Source organism: Miniopterus natalensis, chromosome 7 (assembly GCF_054644295.1).
Source record: "Miniopterus natalensis isolate mMinNat1 chromosome 7, mMinNat1.hap1, whole genome shotgun sequence".
In the NCBI taxonomy this organism is placed as follows: Eukaryota; Metazoa; Chordata; class Mammalia; order Chiroptera; family Miniopteridae; genus Miniopterus; species Miniopterus natalensis.
This window is the reverse complement of record NC_142087.1, coordinates 81,178,335-81,203,123: the sequence shown is the minus strand read 5'-3', so window position 1 is coordinate 81,203,123 and position 24,789 is coordinate 81,178,335. Positions and strand designations below refer to the sequence as shown.

At 52.5% G+C, this 24,789-nt stretch overlaps 1 protein-coding gene across 1 annotated transcript in view; it reads right to left on the bottom strand.

The window, feature by feature from the left end:
• Nucleotides 1-21,673, bottom strand: part of PHACTR3 (phosphatase and actin regulator 3) — a 114,279-nt gene extending 92,606 nt beyond the window's left edge. Inside the window, exon 1 of the mRNA XM_087818647.1 lies at nt 21,478-21,673. Within this exon, the coding sequence (XP_087674773.1) occupies nt 21,478-21,592 (115 nt within the window). The 5' untranslated portion in view covers nt 21,593-21,673. The remainder of the gene's footprint in view (nt 1-21,477) is intronic.
• Between the last annotated feature and the right edge of the window lie 3,116 nt (nt 21,674-24,789).

Sequence of the window (24,789 nt, the reverse complement as noted above, 5' to 3'; positions counted from 1 at the left end):
AGCAATATGCTAAATAATAGGTCACCTATTTTATCAACAAAAGAGACAGCTAAGAATAGCCCTCTTGTCCAGAGATAGGTCTCAAAAAATAACTTTGCAAAGGAATCCAAATTGAATTGAATCAGGCTATAGAGGAATTTAAGCCCCTAGACATTGTTGAAAATAACAGAGAAATCAGCTGGCAGGTAATGGAGCCTAACAGCTTGATATAATACCAACAGAGGCAAACAGATTAACAGAGAATTTAGGAAAAGAGACCTGCTAAAACCACTGTCATCTCCGAGTGACTGTGTGCACTCCCAGGGCTGTATCTTCTGAGAGGTAACACCAAGGGCTCCACACTGTGGGGGGAAAACACTAAAATAGCCAATCTAAGTCACAAAGCATATGAACAAAAGAAACAACAAGCCCAAGGGAAGGGGAAATAGTATCCAGTGTTGCTAAAATATATTATCTAAAAGGTCCAGTTTAGTCTCACATACACACACACATACGGTGTATAAACAAAAAGGAAATGTGACCAATACATAAGGAAAAAGCAGACAACAGACACAGCCATGAAAGGTCTCAGATATCAGACTTATCAGACAAAGACTTCAAAGAAGCTATTACAAATATGTTCCAAGAACTAAAAGAAAACAGTCTTAAAGAAGAATTGAGAGGTATAATAACAATGCCTTATCAAAGAGATAGAAATTATTTAAAAAGATCAAATGTAAATTTTGGAGATGAAAATTATAGTAACTAAAATGACAAATTCACTAGAGGGGATCAACAGTACCTTTGAACTTGCAGAATAATCACCAAACTTGACAAGAGAGATTATTCAATCTTAAGAGCAGAGAGAAAAAGAATAAAGGAAAAAATCAAGAAAAATAAACAGAGGCTCAGAAAACTTTATAATGGAAGAAATAGTGGCTGAAACTTCCCAAATTTGATTTAAATAATTCATCTATACATCCAAGAAGCATAATAAGCTCCAAGCAGGATAAATGCAGTGAGATACCAATTCAGGCACAAATGTTGAAAGATAAAGACAAAGAGAAAATCTTGAAAGTAACAAGAGACAATGACTAGTCACATACAAGGGAAACCCAAGAAGATTAACAACTGGCTTCTCATCAGAAACAGTTAAGGCAAGATGGCAGTGGATGACATATTCAAACTGATGAAAGAAAAAGCTATCAACCAAGAATCTTATATCCAGCAAAACTATCTTCCAAAAGTGAAGCTGAATTAAAGACATTCCTAGATAAATAAAACAGAGAATTCATTGCTAGCAGATACGCTTTATTAGAAATGCTAGGGAAGTTTTTCAGGCTAAAAGCAAGTGACATTAGAGAGTAATTCAAATCCACACACACACAGAACACCCATTCAGGTGATTATGTAATTATAAAAGACAGCATGGATGCACATTTCTTCTGCTTTCTTCTGTTAACTGGTTTTAAAACCAACTGCATAAAATAACACAAAATAGATATACACACACATATTATTGGGCCTATAAAATATAGAAATATAATATGTGTGACAATAACAATACAAAGAAATTGTGTGGGAATGAAGCTTTATTGGGATAAGGAAATCACACCAGATGGTAACTTGAATTCACAGGAACAAATGAACAGAACCAGAAATGGCAAATAAGATGGTTAATATAACAAACTCTATAAATTTACATTGTTGTCCTTTATTCTCTTAGCTTCTTTAAAAGACATAAATTCATATAAAGTAATAATTATAACAGTGTACGTTTGTAACATATATAGATATAATATGAGCTGGTGGCCTAGCAATATGTGCTGTTGATCATTTATTTTTGAAATATCATTCTGAAGGCACACCTTTTAATAATTTTGACATATTACAATCAATCCTAGTCATTATTCTGTTTGATCTGCAAGTAGCCCATCTTAGGCATCAGAAAATCATTCAATGTAATTACTATATTCTTCTGACATAACTGCATTAATCTTTGATACTGTCCTTGCCTTCTGGTATAATGAATTTTGCCAGACTAGGAATCAGTTATTTCTCCAAGGAACTCTGCTTCCTGTTAACAGGAAATGGTATTTAATGAGTAAAATCTGGGCAGTTGGGGGTGTTCATTACCACAGGGTTATCAATGCTTCTAGGTCTTTTCAGTAGACAGAATATACAGTAAATATTTTTAAGAGAAAATAATATTATGAACTCATATTGGTATTTCTAATCCAAATATAAGATTATAGGACTTTAGATAACTTTAAAAATATACTTTATCTCTTTTATTTTTATCATGCAAGCAATCGTGATTCCTAAAATTAACATATTACTTATTTGCTTTCTCCAAAATTATTTCTATAATAATTTTAAAGTAACAATATCAACAACATAACTCATAATACTAATTAATGCAGTTTGTGGTTTCCTTGTATTTATATGTGCACATGTGTCCTTAAACTATACCCCACTAGGGATGGACAGTTAAAATACTGGGTGTTAAAGTCACTTGCAGAAATTACTTTCTCTGAGGTTAAGCTACCAACTTGTATAGTTAGGTTCAATGACTACATCTGTTTCAATGTGTTCCCTTTTTAATTTAACTTTTTAAAATATGTAAAATAGTCAGGTTTCAAAACTCAAAGTTATGTAACAAAGTACACTGATAGAGCTCTCAAGTTCTCTATCTGGGCTCCACCCCATGAGCTCCCTCCCCTAGATGCAAGCATCTGTCTTAGCTTTTGCTTTAGGTTTCCAGTGTTGCTTTTGGACATTAAGTGCATGACACACATACATCCTCCCTCCTTCATACACAAAAGGTGGTGTCCTATCAACACTTCTACATCTTGATTTCCCCCCACTCAATGGTGTATCCTGGGGACCGTTCCACAGTGGTATAGAGTGTCCTCACCTCTCCATTGTGTGGATATATCATTGTTTATCTGGCCAATCCACTATTCGTGAATATGTGGTTGTCTCCTACAGAATGACAAATGAACAGCCTCCCATATGAGCTATTTTACATTTTCCAAGATATTTTGGGATAGATTTCCAGAAGTGGGATTGCTGATTCAAAGGGTACCTGTCTCTGTAATCTTGCTAAATACAGCCAAATTTCCTTCTGTAAGGTTTACATGGCTAGTTTGCAATGACAGTCTAACATAGTGTTTTAATTTTTAATACCTATTTTTATATATTTTTTACTAATTAATACACACCGGCAGGGTATTTTGGCAACCAACTAGGGAGGCAATACAATAGTTCATAATTTACTACATGCTCCTGAGGCTTGATGTAGTCTAGTTTCTGATATTAAAATAATCCACTACTTTAAAAAATGCAATCTGAATGGGTTGACTTCTTTGGAATAATACACATGCCTGGAAAATAAACACGCATGTATCCAGTAGCCAGAATTAGCCAAGATTAACCTCTGGACACAGGTGCGGAAGAAGGGTTTTCTTTTTGCAAGAAGCAGCAAGCATTACAGATGAGTTTAAGCCCCTGTGGTGACCTCAGGAGCCCAATGGCACGGAGGCCTGCTGACTCTGCAGCCAGCACTCCGGTGGCCAGGCGGGCGTTGCGGGAACGTAGTGTTTCAGACTCCACGAAATACACCACACCGCTCTCCACTGAGGTCACACCCATCATGCCAGCACCGGCAGTGAGTAAAAGCTCCCGTTTCTCCAAATTTCGCCAACCCTAGCCACTATTATATGTTTTTACTTTTGCCAGTCGGATGGGTGGAAATGGTATCTCCTTTTAATTTGCATTGAATGAGATACTGTTTTAAAACCACAGTATCTTTCTTTAATGGTAAAATCTGCTTTCAAGTGGCTTTCTGAAATTAATTTTTACTCCCACAGGCACAATCAACATCATGCAAAAGAGAGAGAACAGCTTTCTACAGTCCATTTTCTTCCATCAGGACTTAGCATCTTGTCTGCTACCCTTTGTGCAGATCTCGGGTAGTGCCAATGCGTAAGACATCCACGTTCTTAATTTCAGAGGAAATGCAAGCGTGACTGCGGACCCACTTGGAATTCCCCCTGGTGTGTGTCTGAACTTGATGCTTAAGCATTTTTTGTTTTCTGTGTTTCCCAGCAGAAATGCAGGTCTCCAAGAGCCCTGTCTAAGAAAAACCTCTCCCCATTTTATATCATGAATATCTCTGTAACCAGAGCCTAACATCGCCCTCTTTATAGCTTGATTTTCGTGTGTTCATTTGCCAGGTCCCTTTACATCTGTTTCTATACCCATAAAAATAAAATACATGCACTTCTATAAATTATTCATCTCTGTTTCGACACACGTGCCAAATATACCTTTTGACCTTCAGGGGAAAAATCAGTACACAGGAAAATACTAGTTGACTTTCCACACTGAAAAACCTGGAAACCCACCAGTCAGCAAGTGTGCCGAAAACCTCTGAAACAACTCAAGCGGTCACATAAACGCTGAGGTGTTTTTACACACAGCCTCACTGCAAACAAAGACAATGTGAAAGAACACATTATGAGGGTTCTGTTTCTATATTTACAGTGTGAAGGTAAACGCGGATGGGGTGCTTATGGGACAATCTGTATCCTCTGTGGAGGGCACTCCCATTTATCAGTGGCATTTTTATGCTTAGAGAAATGGCACACTACTAACTAGTACTGAGTCTCAGACGGGTAAAGAGTCTTGAAAATAATCGACTTGTACTGGGATCTGTTCTTAATAGGAATGAGCATTTCTAACTGATCCTCACAGGATGATGCTTTTTAGGTTAAGGTGCAGAGAAGTTCTTCAAACCCAAATAAAAATAAATTGAAAATATCCATTATATTACCACAAAATCCATCCTGTATAACTTAGCCCCTAGTTTACAACATGAAATATGTAAAGTAAATTCTCACTTCACATCGTCAATAGGTTCTTGGAAACTGAGTTTAAGGACAATGACGCAGAGACCTATTTGACCGTAGCTAATAGACAGAAACAAGAGTGACGTTCCCAGGGTGTATTTCTGGTCACAAAAACATCACCGAACTTCTAAATGAAGACCCAAAACACTTCTAATGTTAAACACTGAAATCAATGTGAGTCATACATTCATTTAAGAAAGATTCATAAAACAAGTAAAATCATTATTTTCCAACCCACTTATTTCAGTTCATGGTTCTGGGTGACCGAGGCCTCTCCTGGCAGCTCAGGGCGCAAAAGGGTCCTATCCTGGACAGGCGGCCCTTCCGTCACAGGGTCACACTGGGCCAGCTGAGACACATCACTTCACCCACCAGGCACATCTGTGGGACGCGGGAGGAACCCTGAGGCCCCAGAGAAAACACACGCAGGCGTGGGGAGGAACGCCAACTCCACACAGGCAAATGCCAGTGACCGACACGCTGTTTCGGGACCGGCCATGCTGTGTGTAGAGAAGGAAGGCGTGGGCTGCTGCCTGTGGTCAGCCCTTTGTTACGTTTACTTCACGACCCACGGGGCTGTGCATGATGCAGATCCTACTAACGTGTGTGCCTTGAAAAATCTTTTAGGGAAAATACGTTTTTCTATCTTAGCCGTATCTCTATAACCACCAAGCATTAAGTAGAGTCCTTTTGCTCTAACCATTACCATAATAACTTTTCTTACAACAATTTCCGAGATGGGTTATTAGCTCCCTGCTCTTCAGTATGCTTTTCATAAAACGTCAGTCTCCGTAGCCTCTTTTGATAATGTGAGGCCCAGTCATAGAGCTAAAACTCAGGAATTAACTCCACTAAGTAAACAATTACCCAGCACATGGACTCGGGGGGGAAATCATTTGTTTCTTTACCATATTCCTAAGTCAACAACACTTAACTTGATGGAGCCAAGGAAGCTGGAGTTTCACATCCACCTTTCCTGTCTCCTCATTTCAACACAGCTGTTTCCAAAGAGAGGAGCGGGCAAGTCTTTAGGGGAGGGAGGGACGGCGGCGTCCCCAGGCCCTCCCGCAGGTGGAGCAGGAGTCCTGCCCGATAGCTCCTCTCCTCCCGCCCCCACGCTGAGCCGCACCAACCCAATCTATCATTTTCCCAATCCAAACGTGTCCTCTTTAATTAGTGCCAAGAGGACGTGACAGTGATGGATGCTGGTGAGATGAGGGGAGGACTGACCCCACGTTCAGCACCAAGGTCAGCGCAAGCCTATTCCCGGGAAGGAAACAATGGTGTCATCAACCTCCGGAGGTCAAGTCTTCAACTCCCTCTCCCTGCACCCCACCCACACCCTGCCTGGGACAACCAGACTCAAGCCATCATCTTGCTGGTTAAGGGGTCACTAGCTCACTGCGAAGAAAAACTTTTATGAAAACTCTGAGGTGGGCTTTTTTCCCTACCCAACAGCCAGCCACACCCTTCTCTGGTTGCAGCCCCTGGGGCTCCCACCCCTCGCCTACTCAGTCCATATGATTTGAAGGAGGCTGACCACCTCCAGGCCAATAAAACAAAATTTCCTAGAGTTTTGTCTTGTTTTGTTTTTGAACTAGTAGAAAATAGAAACTTGCCTCATTCCCTGAATCAACTGGCTGGAGCCTGAAGCCGACGAGGGTCCCCAGAAGAAGGAAGAGCTGACCTAAGAGAATCAGGCCATGAGATGGAGACGGAGCCTGAGTCAACTGCCCCTGGACTAATCACACTTGTCAGTCAACAAATCCCTTCTTCGGCAAAGCCAGTGTGGTTGGTTTGTCCCCAACAACTAAAGCCACGTGCAACTAAAAGCCTCTTGACCGAGACAATGGAGAAGCTCCTGATGGGAAGGCATGTAGCCTGCATCACCCATCAATTAGTCAGAAGAATGTACCCAGCTTCCACAGGCGACATGAAACAGGTTCAAATGGAAAGCTTCAGACCTGGAAGGAGATGGAGAAGTGGATTTCACAGATGAGGAAACTGAGCCGAGAAAGCCTGCTGAGGGTCAGGGCACGTCAGTGGTGGACTAGGACCTGGATTCAGGGCCCTAATTCTTACTACATTCAGGACACCCGGTAGGAATTGGTCCGATGTGGGAGATGACTTTCTAGAGGGCATGTGACGCGCATGGATGTATGTGATGCTGACAAGTCCCTTCCCCGCGGAGATGTGAGATTCCTTGTCAAAGGGAGTAAGGGAGCTAGCAGGCCCCCAGCAAAGATGCAGTAGCCAGCTGCCTCCCTCCTCACTCGAGCCAGAGCCAGCAGCCTCCCCCTCGCACTCTCCACAGAGGATCCCAGCATGGGGACCACACAGGACGTCACCGTCACACTCTGAGATAGGAGCGCCATGCTGTTGAACTGTCCAACATGCTAGCCTCCAGCCTCAGGAGGCTGTTTAAATTTAAATTCATCAAAGCTACATAAAATGTAAAATTCAGTTCGCAGCCACACCAGCCACATTTCAAGCATTGGGTCACCACGTGTGGCCGGTGGCCGCCACACCGGGTGGCACAGCACAGGCCAGGACACTTCCATCTTGGGGAGAGGTGGAGACAGCCCTCAGCTGTGACAGCCTCCAATGCTACCAGGGGAGGTACAAGCATGAGACGATGGCTCTAGGGCAGGGGCAGAGTTCATGGCTGGGACGCTGTGGGGGAGACGTCTTGGGCAACCACTCAGTTCTGCCATTATCCAGTGAAAGCAGACACAGATAATACATAAATGCATGAGGGCAGCCGTGTCCCAATAAAACTTTATTTACAAGCACCAGAGCGGGCCCGCGGGCGGCGTGCTGACCCGCATTCCGGTGACCACTAGCGTTACCCTCTCCCTAGCAGCCCAGCTCCCAGCCCTATCACCCGTGCCGGGTGCCAACTCGAGCGCTCCACTCACATTTCCTCATGTGATCTTCACTTTGCTCCAACCAGTTAACACTAGTATTAACCTCATTGTACAAAAGGGGAAACTGAGTCTCAGAGGCTAAGTAACCAAGCCAGCGGAGGGCTGAGCGCCACGCTGGATGCCCTGAGCCTAGAGGCCGCACTGTACCCACAGCCGCAGCCGCTCGTGAGAATGGGGTGAAACTCACTGTCGGCTTCTGGCCCCTCGGGATGAAAGCGTCACCTGGGGTGGCCAGCCCGTCCGTGGGCTCACAGAGGCCGAATCCACTCAAGGTATTTCACAGAAAATAAAGCGAAGGCCCAAAGCTTTGAACTGAACAGCTACAGAATGATAGGAACAATAGTATTTCAACCTGGCAAAGAAATAATGTAAAAATTAGATGTTTCCCAATAACTTTATACAGTTGAGTGGTTTGGGAGAAAATATTCTTTGGAAAATTCAAAATGATAATTAAGGTAGGAACCTATTAGTTAATCTGTTACAAATCTCTGGTTTTGTGAGAACCTCCCGTCTCCATGTTCTAGATAATTGATTGTGCGATCCATTAACCAGCACCTCACGCTGCTCGAGGAACCGGAGTCGGAAGCCACGGGGGGAGTAATTGTGAGCATGGGTGGCTTACTACCAAAATTAAGTATGTTCTTAGAAGCTCCTCAGAATCCCTTTCTCAGGGACCTACAGAGCCCCCAGGACATGTGAGCCCAGGCAATATAAAAGTATCCAAGCAAAACCCCACCTTTATGAAAAAGCCTGAACTGCTGGCACCCCCTAAGTCACAGGGAGTCATATGTGCCCTTCCAGCAGCAGAGGTCACCCACAGATGTCCCCTCCACCCCTCATCAACTCCCACGACCCTGCAAGGACACGCTACATTCAAAACCCTACAGGAGCCACAGACAGGCAGACCCTGAAGAGGGGGAAGGTGGGTCATCTTCTGCAGCTTCCCCAGGATGGGGTCTGGGCCTGGAAGGAGAGAGTGTGATGTGGGGGATGTAGGTGGCATTTGGGTTCCATTAGTCCTGCGATCTGGGGAAGCCACGTGCTTCCTCGCTGCGCCTGCGACGAGCAGAGCTCTCAGTGGCGGGTGGCAGAGCACCGATGGGAACCAGAGAAAGCATGAAAGGGAACCTTCATTTAACAGAGAAGTTCCGGGCGCACCAGCCCCCCACACAGCTGGGGCTGCGGCTGGACTCCCCTCCGGGACATCGGCCCTCGCGCCCTGCTCGCTCGGCTTTCTCCGGGACAGCTCCATTCCCAGCAGGCGCACCTGAGTGGGTGGGGAACGGCACCAGCACCCCAGGCTCACACCCCGCCAGCTCCGTGACCTCCGAGTGGACAGAGAATACCCCTTTCTCAAAGCTCCTACTGCAGTCCTGGCATAGACTCGGTGTCACACAAGTCACATGTCATCCGAGGGCCATTCTCGGTGAGCAGAGGGACACAGAGGGAGACGGGAGTGCTCTTCACGACCAGACAGGAGGGGCCCCGTGAGGAAAAGGAGTGTGCTCCTACGGTCCCCCAGCTTTGCTGCTCAACCCAGCACGTCCTGGGATGGAGGCTCAGGAACGGGGGAAACCAAGTCAGCAATGCCCGTGGCTCACAGATGGGAGGCCAGAGCCTATGCAGCACCCCAGGGTGAAGGCGGGGAGGGAGGGCAGAAGGGAGGGCACCCTGGCTCCCAGTCTCGGCTCAGCCCAGGCTGTTCCTCCCAGGACAGGACAGAGTGGCCACCAGGGGCTGCACTGGGTTCTGGGAACAGGAGGACATCTCCGAGGACACGGAAGTCCCCGTGTCCACACCCCCAACCCTAGCCTGGCTATCCACGCCAGCCTGCAGTGACACTCCCGAGTCCCCACACGAGGAGGCCAGCGCAGCGAGCTGTCCTTGGCTGCGCACACTGCAGAGGGCAGTGGGTCCCCTGCCGCACGGAGCCTCCTGACGCTCTGGGCCCGAATTCCATTTCCCCTAGGAGATAATAACCGGGTGTTTCCTTGTCTCTTCCTTGTTGTCCTTCTGTTTTTAAACACCCTTATTTCACCAAATTTAACAGCTGGCCACCCGTGCTCACCCCTCCTTCCTTAACAAGGGACCTGGATAAGCGCTCCCGTCCCCTTTCCGCCCTCCACAGCCCTGCAAGGACTCTGGTCCTGTCACTGGAGAGGGGAGGCAGCGGGCTTGGGTGGGGTGGGGGTGGGGACAGAAGACAGGGCCAGTCCTGCAGCCGAGGTCCCTGGCGCTCATTGGAAAGGCGGAGTCTCGGGCCACAGCCCAGGCCCACACTCTGCCTGGACGCCAGAGGTCCTGAGCACAGGGGCCCGCAAAGCATTGGCCCCGAGGTCCTCCTCTTATTCATTATGCAGCTGGAGGCCACACTCCCCGGACTCTCCCCTCCCAGCTGGAGGCCACACTCCCCGGACTCTCCCCTCCCAGCTGGAGACCACACTCCCCAGGACTCTCCCCTCCCAGCTGGAGACCACACTCCCTGGACTCTCCCCTCCCAGCTGGAGACCACACTCCCCGGACTCTCCCCTCCCAGCTGGAGACCACACTCCCCGGACTCTCCCCTCCCAGGGAGGAGGCTGCACTCCCCCTCCTGACCCACACCTGGACTTCCACCCTCGGGCGACAGCGAGGCCACAAAGCCCGTGTTCTCATCTGCTCAGCGGAGCCCGGGAGATTGAGGGTCCGCTTTCTCCCCGGGAGAGGAGCCCAGCCCGAGCCACAGCCCCGAGCAAGCGCCCCTGCCTGCCTCAATGGCGGGCTTGTCCCTGGGGAGCACAAAGCCTCCTTTGCCTGGAGGCAAGAGAAGGGCAGCTGCAGCTGAGGGGCGTCGCCCCCTGTGACTGGCCCATTCTTCCAGCCAGGGACAGGGACTGGGCCCCCCAGGGGCAGGGATCCCAACTTCTCAGCACCTCCCCCAGGGCACGTGCAGGGTGTGAATAAACCCTGGGGAGGACCTGAGAGAGCACAGTCCCCAACCACACTACGCTGCTGTGCTCACAGGAATTGGAAGCCTCTGAGCAGATCCTCAGGAGGGAGGGACTCACCTGTCGCCTGGGCCAGTGAAGCGGGGCAACACCAACTGGGCAGGAAGGCTGGAGAGGGCGGGGGGAGCAAGTGACGGGTGGGTGGCACATGATCGGTAGATAGGTGGGGGGATAGACAGTAGACAGGTAGATATAGAAAAATGTGTAGATATTATAGGTGGACAGATATAGATACACAGATGATTGATGGGTAGGTAAATAATGAAGGAAAGATAAACAGGAGAGAGAGACAGGAAGGAAGGGGGGAGACAGCTCGAACTCCTTAAACAGGGAGGCACAGCTGGATCACAGGTGCCAGGGGGGACCCTGACTGGCCCCAGATGTCTACATACACCTCTCCCAACCCCACACACTGTTTCCACTCGGTATCTGACAGGTCTCTGGACCAGAACCTCATGGGAGTGTGGGTTTGCCAGACTCCCGACTGGCTATGTCCAGGCGCCCCCATCACTGTTCAGAACAGCTTCCCTCTCCCAGGTGCTCAGGCCAAACCCTCAGGTCATCTTTGACCCCCCCCCCCCCACATACACACACGCACACACCCCTTCCTTCCCAATATACCCAGACTGTGGCGACATCTCACCACTTCTGGATTTACTGCTGTCGGTTTTGGTTTGATATCCCCTGGAAACAGAGCTCGAGGTGGACTCAAGAGCAGGCAGTTTACTTGAAAGATGCCGGAAAGCAGGAGTCAGTGAGGAGTGGGGGGAGAGAGGAAAACAACCAACTGCTGCACATTCTCAAATTCTTAAGGTCACTGGGAGGGGGGGAGGATTCTGTACAAGCTCCAAGAACTGCCCACCCAAAGTGGGGAGGCTGGGACCTTAGCCCGATCCCCCAGGTGAGGGTTACGGGCACTGGCTCCCCGTGCTCTGGCCACCACGCCGTGTGGGAGGAGGTCCTGGGCACCAGCTCATGCCCGCGGCCTGGTACCTCTCCAGCAGCCACCTGGTGGGGGAGGGAAACGGGGATGGACACCTGCCAGTTCCATGGCGCCAATTTCAAGCTTCCAACATGACATCCATCAGCTCGAGCCCTCCTGAAAGCCCAGCCCCACTAGACTACTGCACAGGGACAGGGCAACGTCGCTGCTCTCTGGTGTCCCTGTGTCTGGCATCACACCTGGGGAAAGAGGGGGCGCTCAGTGTGCTGGGTGGGAAGGGGGGCGTTGGGGGAGAGGAAGAGCCACTGAGCTGAGTGTACGCCGTCCACTTTTGGCGTGACTTCTTTTTTTTTCACCCAGGTTCCCCGTCTCCAACTAGCACTGGCTCCTGGATGTCACCCCAGAAATGTTAACTGGGCCCCTAGGTGCTAATGGGAGAAATGACCCCACAGCCTCCTGGCCAAAGAGGCTACGTCAGCCCCGCCCAGGGTCAGAAACCGGAGACAGACAAGCAAAAGAGGAGGGGGGGATATTTTCTGAGGAGAGGACAGCTGCTCTGCGCTCATCTCCTCCTGGAATAAACTGCTACTAGTTCATTTAAAACCCGCACAGAGGCCAATTATTAACAAATCTGCAGGCTTATTTTTAGCAAACACTATTACTAATACGTCTCGCTCTGAGCTCCTGCCCTTCTGGCTGCTCATTTGCTCCCGGAATTTCCCACAGGGCGTGGCCAGTTCACCTGATGTCACCAGGCTCTGTCACTGCTGGGGGGGGTCCCCTCAATTACACTTTTCTCATGGGGATACACAAGCAGGAATAAGAGGGGGCTGCTGGGTGTCATCGCCGTGTACTCAAGATAAAACCAATGTTCACTGAGCACCCACCATGAGCAAGGCTGCCCTGGAGCTGAGGACGGAGCGGCGGAAACACAAATTCCCCAAGGAAAAGATACAGAGATATTTCCCAGAGAGTGGGAAAGAATTAGAAAATTATTAAAAGAAAACTGGCATCTTAAAATGCCAATGCTGTTTACAATAATTATCTTAAGGAAAAGACACATTTCGTTAGATTCCAGGGGACACCAGGGCTAGGAGCCCAAGCTCTCCCTCAGGAAGGCTGCCCAGCCAACGGGAGCCGAGGAAATGCTGTTCGTTTGCTCCGTGTTGTATGTTAAATGTTCACCCTTCCTGCTAAAAAAAATTAGATAAAACAAAGCATCCCTACATCTTTTGATATTTCTGTAACCAGCTACTTGTGAGGATTAGGGACAAACCACAGTGAAAGCTGGGAGGCTATCAGCCTTGCCATCCACAGGCTCACTCCTTCCTGAGCCCAAGCCCACCCCAAGCAGCCCGGGAGCCTTGCTCAGCTCAGTGCAGTCACAGCCGTGTCCCAGGTGGGGCTCACTCAGCCTTCAATCTTGGCCTTTCACTGGGCCTGTTACCCGCCCTTCACATTCCGCCCTGCCTCCCCGCAGCCCCGCTCCCCGACTAGAAAATGGGTACAGTGCCTGGAGAGCAGCCCCGTTGTGCACCGGCAGGGGGAAGGGCAGGGAGGTCCCACGGGGATGCCAAATGCACCTGGCGGTGTGCACTCAGGCCAGGAGGGACCCTTCTTTCAGCATCAAGAGGATACCAGCGGGAGACGTGGGCCTCTGGGAGTCTCAGAACTGCACAGGACCAGAGCTTCCCACTGTCACAGCCAGAAGTGGTGGCTTCTCCATTAACAATAGGATATCGCTAGCACCTGCTCGCAGTTACCGGGACCTCCCTGTGCTGCAGGCACCTGACCTTCACGGCCACCCTTCCAGGGAGGTCCTGTGGCAAGTAGCCCTCACTTTACAGCTCAGAGATGTCAGGTGCGTCTGTTGAGGTCACACAGACCCAAGCAGTCTGACATGCACGCAGCATCCATGCACCTGCCGGCTGCCCTCCATCCATTGTCTATTGGGCTCCCAACGTCAAGACCCCACCATGTGAAAGGCAGCAGGAGTGTCCAATATGAATCTGAGGGGACCTCTGAACCCTGGGAGCCCCCAGGCTACAAGGGGCAACAAGCCTGCTGTGCGGACGTTGATGGCACCAGGCCCCGGCTCCCCAGCCCTCCTGTATCTACGGGTGACTTGCCTGCTCCTCCCAGGGGGGAGGAGTGTATTTCCCTCTGCTTGGCCTTGAACTGGTCCACGTGCCCCTCTAATAGGATGAGGCCCTGTGCCCTAAGAGGCTCTGTGCATTCCTACTGCCACGAGATGACATCGCTGGGGCCTGGGAGGATGAGGTGTCCCTGGAGACGAGCCACCCGGCTGAGCCCAGCCTGGATCTGGACAGGACTGGCAACACCGTCAACCTGCAGGCACCAGAGGAGGGTCACTCACTGCTGCAGACCCGAGGCCTGGAGCTTTGCGCCCGCCAGCATGCCTGGTAGAGAATGAACTGGATATAGCGCAGAAGGGGACAATTTGAGCAGGGTGGCACTTACTGCAGATATACCCTGTCATCCTACTTGTCAAGATGGTGTGTCCCTAATCAGACTGTGAGTTTCCAGGATGCTTAGCACGTCAGATAAACAAATAGGAACCGAAGGCTCGCAAGGTCACGGCCATGGCCACAGCACCCCCACTTCACGAAACCTGCACCACCTTTGGGGCTTTGCCACGCCACGCCCTTCACACTTCAATGCCTGCCACCAACCCTTCGTTAACGCTGTAAACCGTCTTCATTTGCTATCCCTGGTCACACAGGAAGATAAACAGCAAAATAAAGGAAGGGCCGGGCGGACCCCGCTCGGAGCACCCGGGGGCTGAGACGGCCCCGATGGGCAGCACTCGGCGCTCTGCACACAGGCCCGCTGACGGATGAGCTGAGGTCACCCCGGCTCATGCGACTGCAGACACACAGCCGTCCCAGAGCCCGTGCTGCCGAGACAATGTTTTCCTGCCAAAGGGGAGTGGAAGCATCACTTTGGGCACATCTTCCTGACTTTATTTAAATCCCCTGAGATGGTGATTACAACGAGGCAAAAATTTCCTCCGTACATGGACACAACCTTCTAGAAGTAGGCAAACAAAATATAAAGTACTAACAGTGTAGCTCATTAGTAGTATTGAGACCAGTGGTGACTGACACAGTGTCACATGTAAAACAGGTGCATAACAAGTGTAATAAATGCATTTGTCAGTCCTGCAGCCACAGCTCTCGCCCTCCCTCCATCCCTGCTTCTTGGCAGATTCATCTCACGGCTGCCAACTAACCAAAGTCAAGTCTACTTATGTCACATGCCCATTAGATAAGGGGCGTGGCCAAGCTACACACCCGAGCGACCGGCTTTAACAAACAGAGACACCGGCGCCAGAACATTAAAGACGGGACCTTCAACAACTCTGCCCACGGCAGATTCTCTGCCATCACCTTGCCTGACTTTCAATCAATAAATCTTGCTCTAGCGGCCATTCTAGTTAAATGACCGGGGGAACAGAAGGACATGTCTGTGTCCATGTGCTAGGTATGTATACCTCTGTGGGATGGATTGCTTAAAGCGGGGATGGGATGAAACGCAGTCATCTAAAGCACACGTGGCCTTCCATCGAGATGCTTGGTGAGGCCAGCACAAGGTGGGCGAGGCACAGAGTGGGTGGGGCACAGGGTGGGGGCGGGGCAGGGAGCAGGCGGGGCACCCAGGTGTGGGTGAAGCACACAGGGGTGGATTCAAAGTCCCCCGGTCATACGTATGTGCCCATGGCAGGGTTACTCAGCCTCCCTGACCCTCTGGCCCTCGGACCCTAACTTAAGAGTTTAGAGGAAGACTGGAGAAAAGGAAATATGGTGGCCCAGAAAGACAAGCACATTCCACGCAGCGTCGCTCATTTCCCAGCCCTCCAGCTCTGTGAGGCCGGCCATGTGGGTTTCCACCGTATCTACTGAAAGAGGACCATCCGGCCACCGGGTCTGCATCCTACATGGTGGTGACCCGCTCGACTCGAACAGTCCCACAACCTGACTCACCCGTGTGCAGGAATCCCAGCCCCGTAGCCCTGCAGTGGGGACCCCGTGTTAACCACTTTCATAGCTCGTGGGATGGATTCCAGCTCTCAGGTCCGACAGCAGTAAGTCTCTCAAAGCTGATACGCCTCGATTATCTCCAAGCTTTCCCTTTTGCCTCTGTTCCTGTGACATTTACCACCCCAGTGGAAGCCCTGGTGGGGCTCAGGGCATCCCCACCCTCCACACACCCACACCCACACCTGCAGCCAAGGCTGGGGCCACTCCTCAGGCCCCCTGTTAAAACAGCCCACCTGTGTCCTTCAAGAAGGTGTCCTTCCCAAAGAGTGCTCACCAAGCTGACACGTAGGAGTGAAACAATGAAACACATTCGAACCCTGAGACCAACAGTGAGCTACCCCATAACTACAGGGCCAGGGCAATAACTCGGAGAGGGGGGACCCTGGCGGGGTGGCAGTCAGGGGACGGGGGCAGGGCTGGGCAGGGCGCAGCATCTGAGGAGGACAGATCCGGGTGGGACAGGGAGGAAGATGGTGGGGGCAGGAATGGTCCTAGAAAAATCACAAAGGTCAGCAGCCAAAGGCTGGGGGGAAAGAGGCCCTCAGAGCCAGCCGTCCACACAGCAAGCCAGACTCAGGATGGGAATGGAGTCCCCTTGCCTCTGCTCTCATCACTGTTTCCTGAGCAGGGACCCCATGGCTGGTCCCCAGGTCCTGACCCACAGTTCACAGGTGGAGGAAATGCTGCCAGGGGGCTGACCGGCGTGGCCGACACAGAGCCAGCTGGAGCGGGGCGGATGGACCGCCGGCCACCCCCATGCCTCCCCGCATCCCGGGCCCACTGCTGCTCCAGCTTTAGGAACAGAGATGGAGCTACTGAAGGCATCAGAGGTCTCTGCAGGGCATCTCCCCTCAGAGCGTGAGATTATCAGGGGGAGGGCGGCTAAGGGCCTACAGAGGACGGCACCAAGGCCACGTCAGCCACACTCCACAGCCCAGCTCAGCCAGAACCTCAGTGCGCAAGGCCCTGTCCTCAGGGGCCCGAGGTCCGGAGCAGGGTGACCGTGCCAGCTGTGAGGATGGGGTGTTCTAGATCCATGCTGTCTGCCACAGCAGCCACCTGCCACGTGTGGCTACTGAGCACTGGAAATGTGGCCTGTTAGAAAAGGACTTGATTTTATTTAACTTAGGTTGAAATTGCCACAGGCAGCTGGTGGCCCCTGCCGGGCAGCACTTCTCGAGGGAGACACAAGAAGGGGCTCGTCATCAAATCAAAAGTGAGGCCACTTCAAAGAGGGACAGTGAGAGGAGGAAACTCGCTAACGTGATATAGAGGAACTCGGGGTGGGCGCTGGCCTTCTCATGCTAAACATTCATGCCTGGCACCTGGGGGGGGTCCCAGGGACAAAGCTGTCCCTTGTCACTGCCTTCTGTGTCCGTTAGCATGAGAAGAGGGCGGGAACAGAAACTTCAAAAGCACCCATTCATTTTCTATAATGAATGTGCAGAACTTTGCCATCAGCAAACACTCAAGTTTTTCACTAAACTTTGTATTTTTTTAGAGCATCCAGCTTTTGTTTTTAATAACCCCAAAGCAGCTGAGAAGGTAATTAGTGCACAGCCATACTAATGAAGCCATGTAGACACTCCGCAAGGGGCGGGGAGATCCCCAGAACTCAGGACTGTGGAGCCAGGGAAGGTTCGAGGAACAGAGCTGGGAAGATCCCGCTGTTGATGGAGGGGCCGGGTCTCCCCCATCACCCACCTGGCAGGGATGCCATTCGAGGGGCGATAGGTGAGGGCGGGACTCACATGGACACACAGACACAGAAGTTGTCAGAAAAGAGCCCAAGGCCATGGCTGAGGGCTGGGCCCAGTAGTTTCCTGGGTGCGGTCACCTGACGGCCCCATCAGCTTCGCCCGGTGACTTGCTGGAAAAGCTCATTCTCAGACCGTCCACGGACATGCCAAGCCAGTGCCGAGTGACCCAGGTCAGCCCCCAGGGGACACTTGGCAATCAAGGTCTGAGGGCATCTTTGGTTGTCACAACTAGGGGCTGGGGTGCTACTGTCATGTGGTGGACAGACGCCAGGGATGCTGCTAAACGCCTTACAGTGCACAGGACGCCCCAATGTCAGCGGCGCGAGGCTGAGGCCCTGCCCCAGACCAAGACCCTGCCCCACCTACTTGTGTATCAGACCCTCCGGCGCGGAATCTTTGACAAGGCAAATCGCAGCAGCGCACAGAAATGTTCTGAAAAGCTGTCTCAGGTGGCCCTTGGCCCAGTCTCCTGGTGTCTGGAACCAGGGAGACACCCCAGGGAGACGGCTGGGGATGGAGGGAGGGGGCAGCAAGGATGGCCCTGTGGTCTCCCCATGTGATGACCAGGAAGAGGAAAGGAGCAGGGGGACAGCCCACCAAAGCCAGGGCCGGGGCATGAGGGGACAAGACGGAGGGGCTGAGAGGTGGCAGGGGATTAGACAAGGAGTCACAGGCTGTCCTCTCTGCTGGACCAAGGCCAGGACAGGCCCACGGTGTGGAGGCACAGGGCCTGGCAACAAATGGGGAGACAGGAACCGATACTCCCGGTGCGCGCAAACTCCGGGAAGGAGGCGAGGTCGCGGAGCGCTGCCCACCTCTGTCAAGCCTTAACCTGGGGCGAAGACCTGCAGTGGGGCTCCTGCTGCGGGAGCAGCGAGGATTCACGGAGAAGAGCCTTGTAGAGGTGCAGACGGAACTGCCAGTGGAGCAGCGACGCAGAGAGAGGAAGGCTGGCCCGCAGGGAACATCGTTCATGCCTGCGACGGTCCACGGGCAGACATGGCCACTGAAAGGTTTCATCACTAATACTAGTAAGGCCACAAAAGATGCTCCTGCTCACCAGCAATCAAGGAGCCACAAATTAACACAATGAGACAGCATCTGTCACTCTTTGTGCGAGAAAAAAACAGATCAATGACCTCAGGTACTGGCAAGGCTTTGGAGAAAGGGTGCCCTCAGAGACTCTGGAAGGAGTGCCAATTGGCACCTTTTCCAGGAGGAGGCGATATCACAGAAATAAAACCTGTGGGTCCCCCGTGACCTGACATCCCACCCCCCGGGGCCTGCCCCGGAGGAGATTCACAGGTGAGCACAAGGAAGCTCACCGGGTAATCATCACCTTGCTGCTTGTTGTGGGTAAGACCAAAAACAACACAAATATCTAATAGCTAAACCGTGAAAACATATTCTTTGGGCAACTCCGTGGCTGTTAAAAGAGAAAGGAAGTTGGAGAAATAGCGTGTGGCGGGAACTCCAACACCCAGTGAGGAGCAGAGACGTAGATAAAGAACCCGGATGTCCTGAGCTCACGCCTGTTTTCTGAGATGCCTTTTCCCAGAACAGGTAGATACGACATGTGAAAGGTGCAGCGGTGCCTGTCTGCTCCAGGCGTCCCAGACACCACCTCTGAGAGAGAAGGGGTCGGAGTTCACCCCTGGGAATGTGAGTTTTTACTGAGGATACCGATGCACTAAAATGCATGTGGGGGCAGGGATAAGTGCCACCACGGGCTGTTCTGTAAAATATAAAATCTAGGTGGAAGGAGTTGATTCTCCCACTTGCCCTTGCACTGAGCGACCCGCAGCTGGTGCACTGGCTTCAATTCTCAGGAGTAGCTCTTTAGAGCAGCAGTGGACAGGTAAAGAGACCCCAAAGGGAGAGCAGGATGAAGAACTGGGGCTTTTCAGCCTGGTGAAGAAATTACTCAGGGTGGTGCGATAACTGGCCTAAAACACCAGAATCTGAAAGCCCGTAACACACATCAGAATTTCCCTTTGGGACTGAAGGCAGCAGACTCTTATGAGCCATTGGAAAAAGAATCTTGAAATAGATATACCTAAAGAGAAACATGAACTGCACCAGAAAGCAGTGAGTCCCCTATCAAGAGAGGTATGCAAGCAGGGGCCAAGTCAACCAGGCAAGGCGGTGGCAGAAAACGCTCCCCTTGTCCAGCCCTCCCGCTTCAAGCTTCCAACATGCAGGTTCTGACTTTTGCTGCCAGAACTCCTCTGCTTAACACAATCCATGAAAACTTCATGGCTGGCTGCTTTTTGGTGAGGTTCTACCACTCACAGAATTAGACATACTGGAGACCGACCGCTCAGACATCTCTCTGGGTCCCATTTTGACCCTTTGACCCAGGGGTTAACTCAGGTGTTTCCCCTCCCCCGGCATCGTTTAATCACCGCATCCAGGCCCCTTCCGCCTCTCCCCTGGTGGACAGGAACCAACCAGCCACCTGCCGGGCCCTCCGTCCCACCCACAGAGGCATCAACTCACAGACGGCCAAAAAGCCAAACTCCCCGTCATTTCCCCTTTCGGGTTTGCTTCCTTTGACTGCCAGGGAGACAAAAGGAGCCAGGAAGGTTCACTCGTGATGAGCCACTCGGCTTCCATAATTGGAACGATCGTGGCCACGCGTCGACCACACAGAGAAACACCAACCCAACACGAGTGCCGAGGGCTTAATCCCCGAGTCCTAATACAAGGATTAATTAAGCCTTAAGGGTCTGCTTAGGGCAGCCTGTGCTTGAAACGCCAAGGAAATGAACTTGGCCTCCCAGATAGAGAAAAGCCAGGGATTTCCTCTGGCTGGTACCTTAGTTTGACCGAATGATAGTGTCAACAGTCCTAACAAAGAAATCGTGCAAGCCTTGAATGGGTTTATTGTTTAAAATTTCAAATTGGGCTCTGGTGCCCACAGAGCTGCCTCTAATGGGTCTTTCTTTGTGGTTAGACCAGAAAGCCCCTCTGTGTTCCCCGAAGGGGTGGCCCAGGGCAGACCCGGCTCACCCAGCCCCAGGGGCTGTCTTGACTGTGGTGCCCACCAGGATGGAGCGGAGTCCCCGCTCAGAGAGCACGCTCCCCAGGGAGGCAGGACAACTTATTGTCAAAACAGGGTCTGGGAGGAGATGGCACTTCTCTGAGCCCGGGCCCTGGGCCTGTGGGGCTGATGCGGGAACACAGCTTTGATTCTTTTTGAAGCTGCATTTCAGAGCTGACTTCTCCCTGCGAAGTGAAAATTGCCTTCTGGTGGAGAAAGGATTTAATGATCACTTTGCTTCCCGCGTCTCCATGGTGACGAGGCGTGCACAGCCCACCCCCCTCCTGCTTTATTAGGCCTTTCTTCCTCTCTGGAAAGTAATCAATCAAGACACACAGACGCCTTTGTGACCAGATTTATCACCTAAACAATCGAGGCTGCCGCGGGTGGGGAGCGGACGACGTCCGGGCAATTTAGGGGAATGGGCTCGTGGGGCGCGCGCCCCTCTCCCGCCCGCGCTCGGGGCGCACACCTGTCCCGGCGGCGGGCGGGGCCCAGGTGCGCGGCCCGCGGAGCTGCGCGCCCAGGGGAGCCCCTCGCGGCCCCGGGGCGCGGCCCGGCCGGGGCGGGGCCCGGGCCACCTGAGCCGGCCGGAGGGGCAGAGCTCCGCGCCCGCCTGCCCTCCTCCCCCGGCTGGCCAGCTCCCAAGGAAGGGGAGCCCCTCGGGGGCCGGCGCCGAGCACCTGGCTCCCCTGGAAAACGGTCCCCCCGGACAAAGGGGCCCCCGCGCCCCGGCCGCGTCACGGGTCCTGCGAACCGCGGAGCCTGCGCGCGGTCTGGCCGGGGCTCCCCGAACGCAGGCGGGGCGCGGAGCGGCGCCCGGGAGCGCGCCCGCCGCCCGCCCAGCCCCCCGCCCGCCGTTACCTGGGGTGTCCCGGGCGTCCGCGGAGGCGGCTGGCGACTCGGCGAGGGCGCTGGGGTCGCTCTGCGAGCGGCCCCGCGACACGAGGCAGCTGCTCCCGTCCTCGGACGCGGCCATGGCCCGGCGGGCGCGGGGGCCAGAATCAGAGCATCCGAGGCGGCCAAGGTCACTGCCCAGGGGGCTGGGGCGCCTTTTTAAAGAGCGAAATGCAAGAGCGGGGAAGGGAAGGCGCGGAGGACCGCGCGGGGCTCAGGGCGGCGAGACAATAGCCTCGCGGCCGCAGCCCGCCGCACCCCGCATCCCGGCGCGCGGCCTCGCTCTGTTATTTATTCGCATTTATTCCCATTCTTCGGTCTGTATTCCAGGAAAAAAAAAAAAAAGTTGAACCAGGAAATAAAAACTTTTTCTTGTCAGTGTTTATTGCGTGCTTGGGGCAAGGGGTGATGTCCGGGAATTTCTAAGGGCTCTCCCTCCCCCCACCCCACCCCCCACCCCCCAGAATGAAAGGAAAAATGAAGAATCTTTGCTCTTGCAATTGCTTTAATCTGAAAGCTGTTCTTGGAGCATCTGTTGGAAAACATTAGGATTCTCCCATCATGCCACGCGAGGAGCATGACGTCAGGAGAGGGGAGTGAGAAGGCGCGTGGTGGTGGGGAGGGGTCGCAATACCTGCCTGCACACCGCTGCCGGGGGAGGTGGGGCTGGGCCCTGAGTTATGAGCCCCCGCCCCAGCCCAGCTGCCCAGGAACCCAGATTGCTTCCACCTATTTCTTCCTCCCCTCCCCAAGGGGGGAGGAGACCCTGAGGGCGCCTCCCTTGGAGGCAGGGCTAATCTCCCCAGCAGCCAGGCAGCTGGCTTCCTGGGCCCTTCCTCTCCTGGGGACTTGAGGGCCAGTGGGTCCCCATGCCCAGGCTCCACCATGGGGGGAGCACCCCCATCCAGCTTCCTCCCCGCCCCCCTCAGCCCCTCCGCACTGCCTACCCCTTCTTCCGCCGGCGCTCAGCCCCAGCCTGGGAGGAGAGGCGGGAGGGGCGCTCGGTGCCTTCCCGGGGGCTTTCCCCAGCCGCCTTGATGAAGTGATGGGCCAGGCAAGGCAGGTGACACCCTCTAGGGCTGCCACTTACAGAGGTGTCCTCCCAGGTGCCAATGATCCAGGCTCACAGTTCCAGATGGTGGTGTGGGGGACACGCAGGCGATGCCCGCGTCTCTGGCTGGGCAGAGGCCACAGCTGTGTGCAGAGGTGGTGACAGGACCCTGTTGCAGGCCCTCAAAAACCCTAGGGGAAAGGGACGGGTCCTTCCCGGGGGGCTCCTTCATATCTGGACCGCATCTAAAGCAGGGCTGTGGCCCGGGAGGAGCACCCTGGTAGTGTCAGGTGAAACCCCAACGAAGGGCCGAACACAGGACCACGAAGCGGGGAAATAGTGCGGATGCTGTTCCACACAGAGCTTTGGGCTCCGCAGCAGTCGCCTCCAGAGAAAGCGTTCGTTCATTCATTCAATCAGTCAGTCAGCCAATCATTCAAAATATGCATGGAGAGCCTCAGGGAGCCTGTAGCACACCAGGCACAGGGATCCGGCTGCGAACAATGCAGAAACACCTCCCAGGGGTGTTCCAGGAGGGAGGCAGTGCCAGGAGTGGTCACCACCACACCAACAGACAACTAAAAACATTTAAGGACAGTTGACAATGAATGCAGCGAAACAACAAAGAGAAAACTAGCGACACATTTTACTCAATACATTTTATCCACAAATGCTGGGTGGTGACCTGCGAAGCCCTGGGCTGGTGTGAGTGACCAGTCCCCATCTGACAGATGAGGGTACCGAGGGCGCTGAGGGCACCTGCCAGGTCACAAGCCAGGTTGTGACAGGGTGGGGATACACTCGATGCTCCCAGCCCGGGGTCTGTCCAAGGGTCCTCAGCAGCCCCCCTGCCCTGAGCTCCACAGCCCTGCTGAGATCTGGCCCCACAGGGAGGTTTCGGAAGCCACCGCCTCACATTATGGACCCTCCCGCATCTCGATGAGAAGGCTTTGGCTCACCCAGCCAGCAGCAGGTGCAGAGACGGGCCAGCAAGGTAGGGAGGGCAGCCCAGGGGCATTTGCAGGAGGAGAAGAGAAGGAAGGTGGCACCCGTGGCCACCAGCTGTCTGCACTCACTCACCGTCCTCAGCTTGGTGGCCTTCCCTACTCACCACCCACACCGCTCCTGACTTGGGCATTTTCTTTAAACCAACTCTTTGCACTTAAAAGCGTGTAAACATGCAGCAACAGAAAGGCCGCCCCCCGGTCGTCAATGGAAGGACCACAGTGCGGACTGGGGGAGTCCACCATGAGCTCCACTTTGTTAAAAAGGACGCTGAATAGGGGAGGGAGAGGAGTTCCGACATCCAGACACCAAACAGACGTGTTCTTAATGTTTCCAGGACAAAGAACAGAGGACTTTCTATGGGAGCCAGTGCTCTGTGTTGCCTTGTCTGTGCTCCACCTAAAACCACTGCTGTCCCTCAGGCGGTCCACACTGCAGTCCCCAGTCACAGGCGCCCCCAAACTGCATGGGCAGGGCGTAGAGGCACAGAAAGGCCAGGACTCAGCATTTGCTCGGAGTTTATGGGGAGTGCGGAGGCAGAGGACAAGAGTGACAACAAACATTATTTCTTAAAATATAGTGTCCCTCAAAAAAATGTATACATACACTGAATAATTAAAAGGGCAGTATTTATTAAAATGCCTTTCATTTTCAAAACTGAGCTATTAGTTGTTACAGTGTGCATACATTTTGGGGGAGACACCCTTTATGTACTTTAACAAAGCACTGTGATTTGTTAGAGCGTGATGGTGTGGGGCTAGTCATTATAGTTTCCTCAGGCTTAGAAATGTTCTGCAGTAAAAGTAGTTTTAAATTTAAAAAAATTAGTGACCCCATGTCTACTGCTCAACAGAAATTAAAGTCTCTTTGCATCTAGCCTTCCAAGTCATTCACCCCTGACCAGGACCACCCAGGCCTGGGAAGAGCTGGCAGAAGACAGCTGCCTGCAGGAGGGTCCCAGCCTCCTGGGGACCTCAAGGGGTCTTTGTGAATGTCACTAACTGTCCCTCCTCAACAAGACCTCTGGAAAAGACAGGACTGATTGGGAAGCACACTCTGGAAAGATGACGGGAACCAATGAGGCTTCATAGTGGCCCCAAAAGAGAAACAACCTAAATGTCTATCGACCAAGAAATAGATAAATAAAATGTACCCACCCCCTGTAACCTCATTCAGCCACCAAATCCTGCCACCTGCTCTGATACGTATGGGCCTCCAAATAT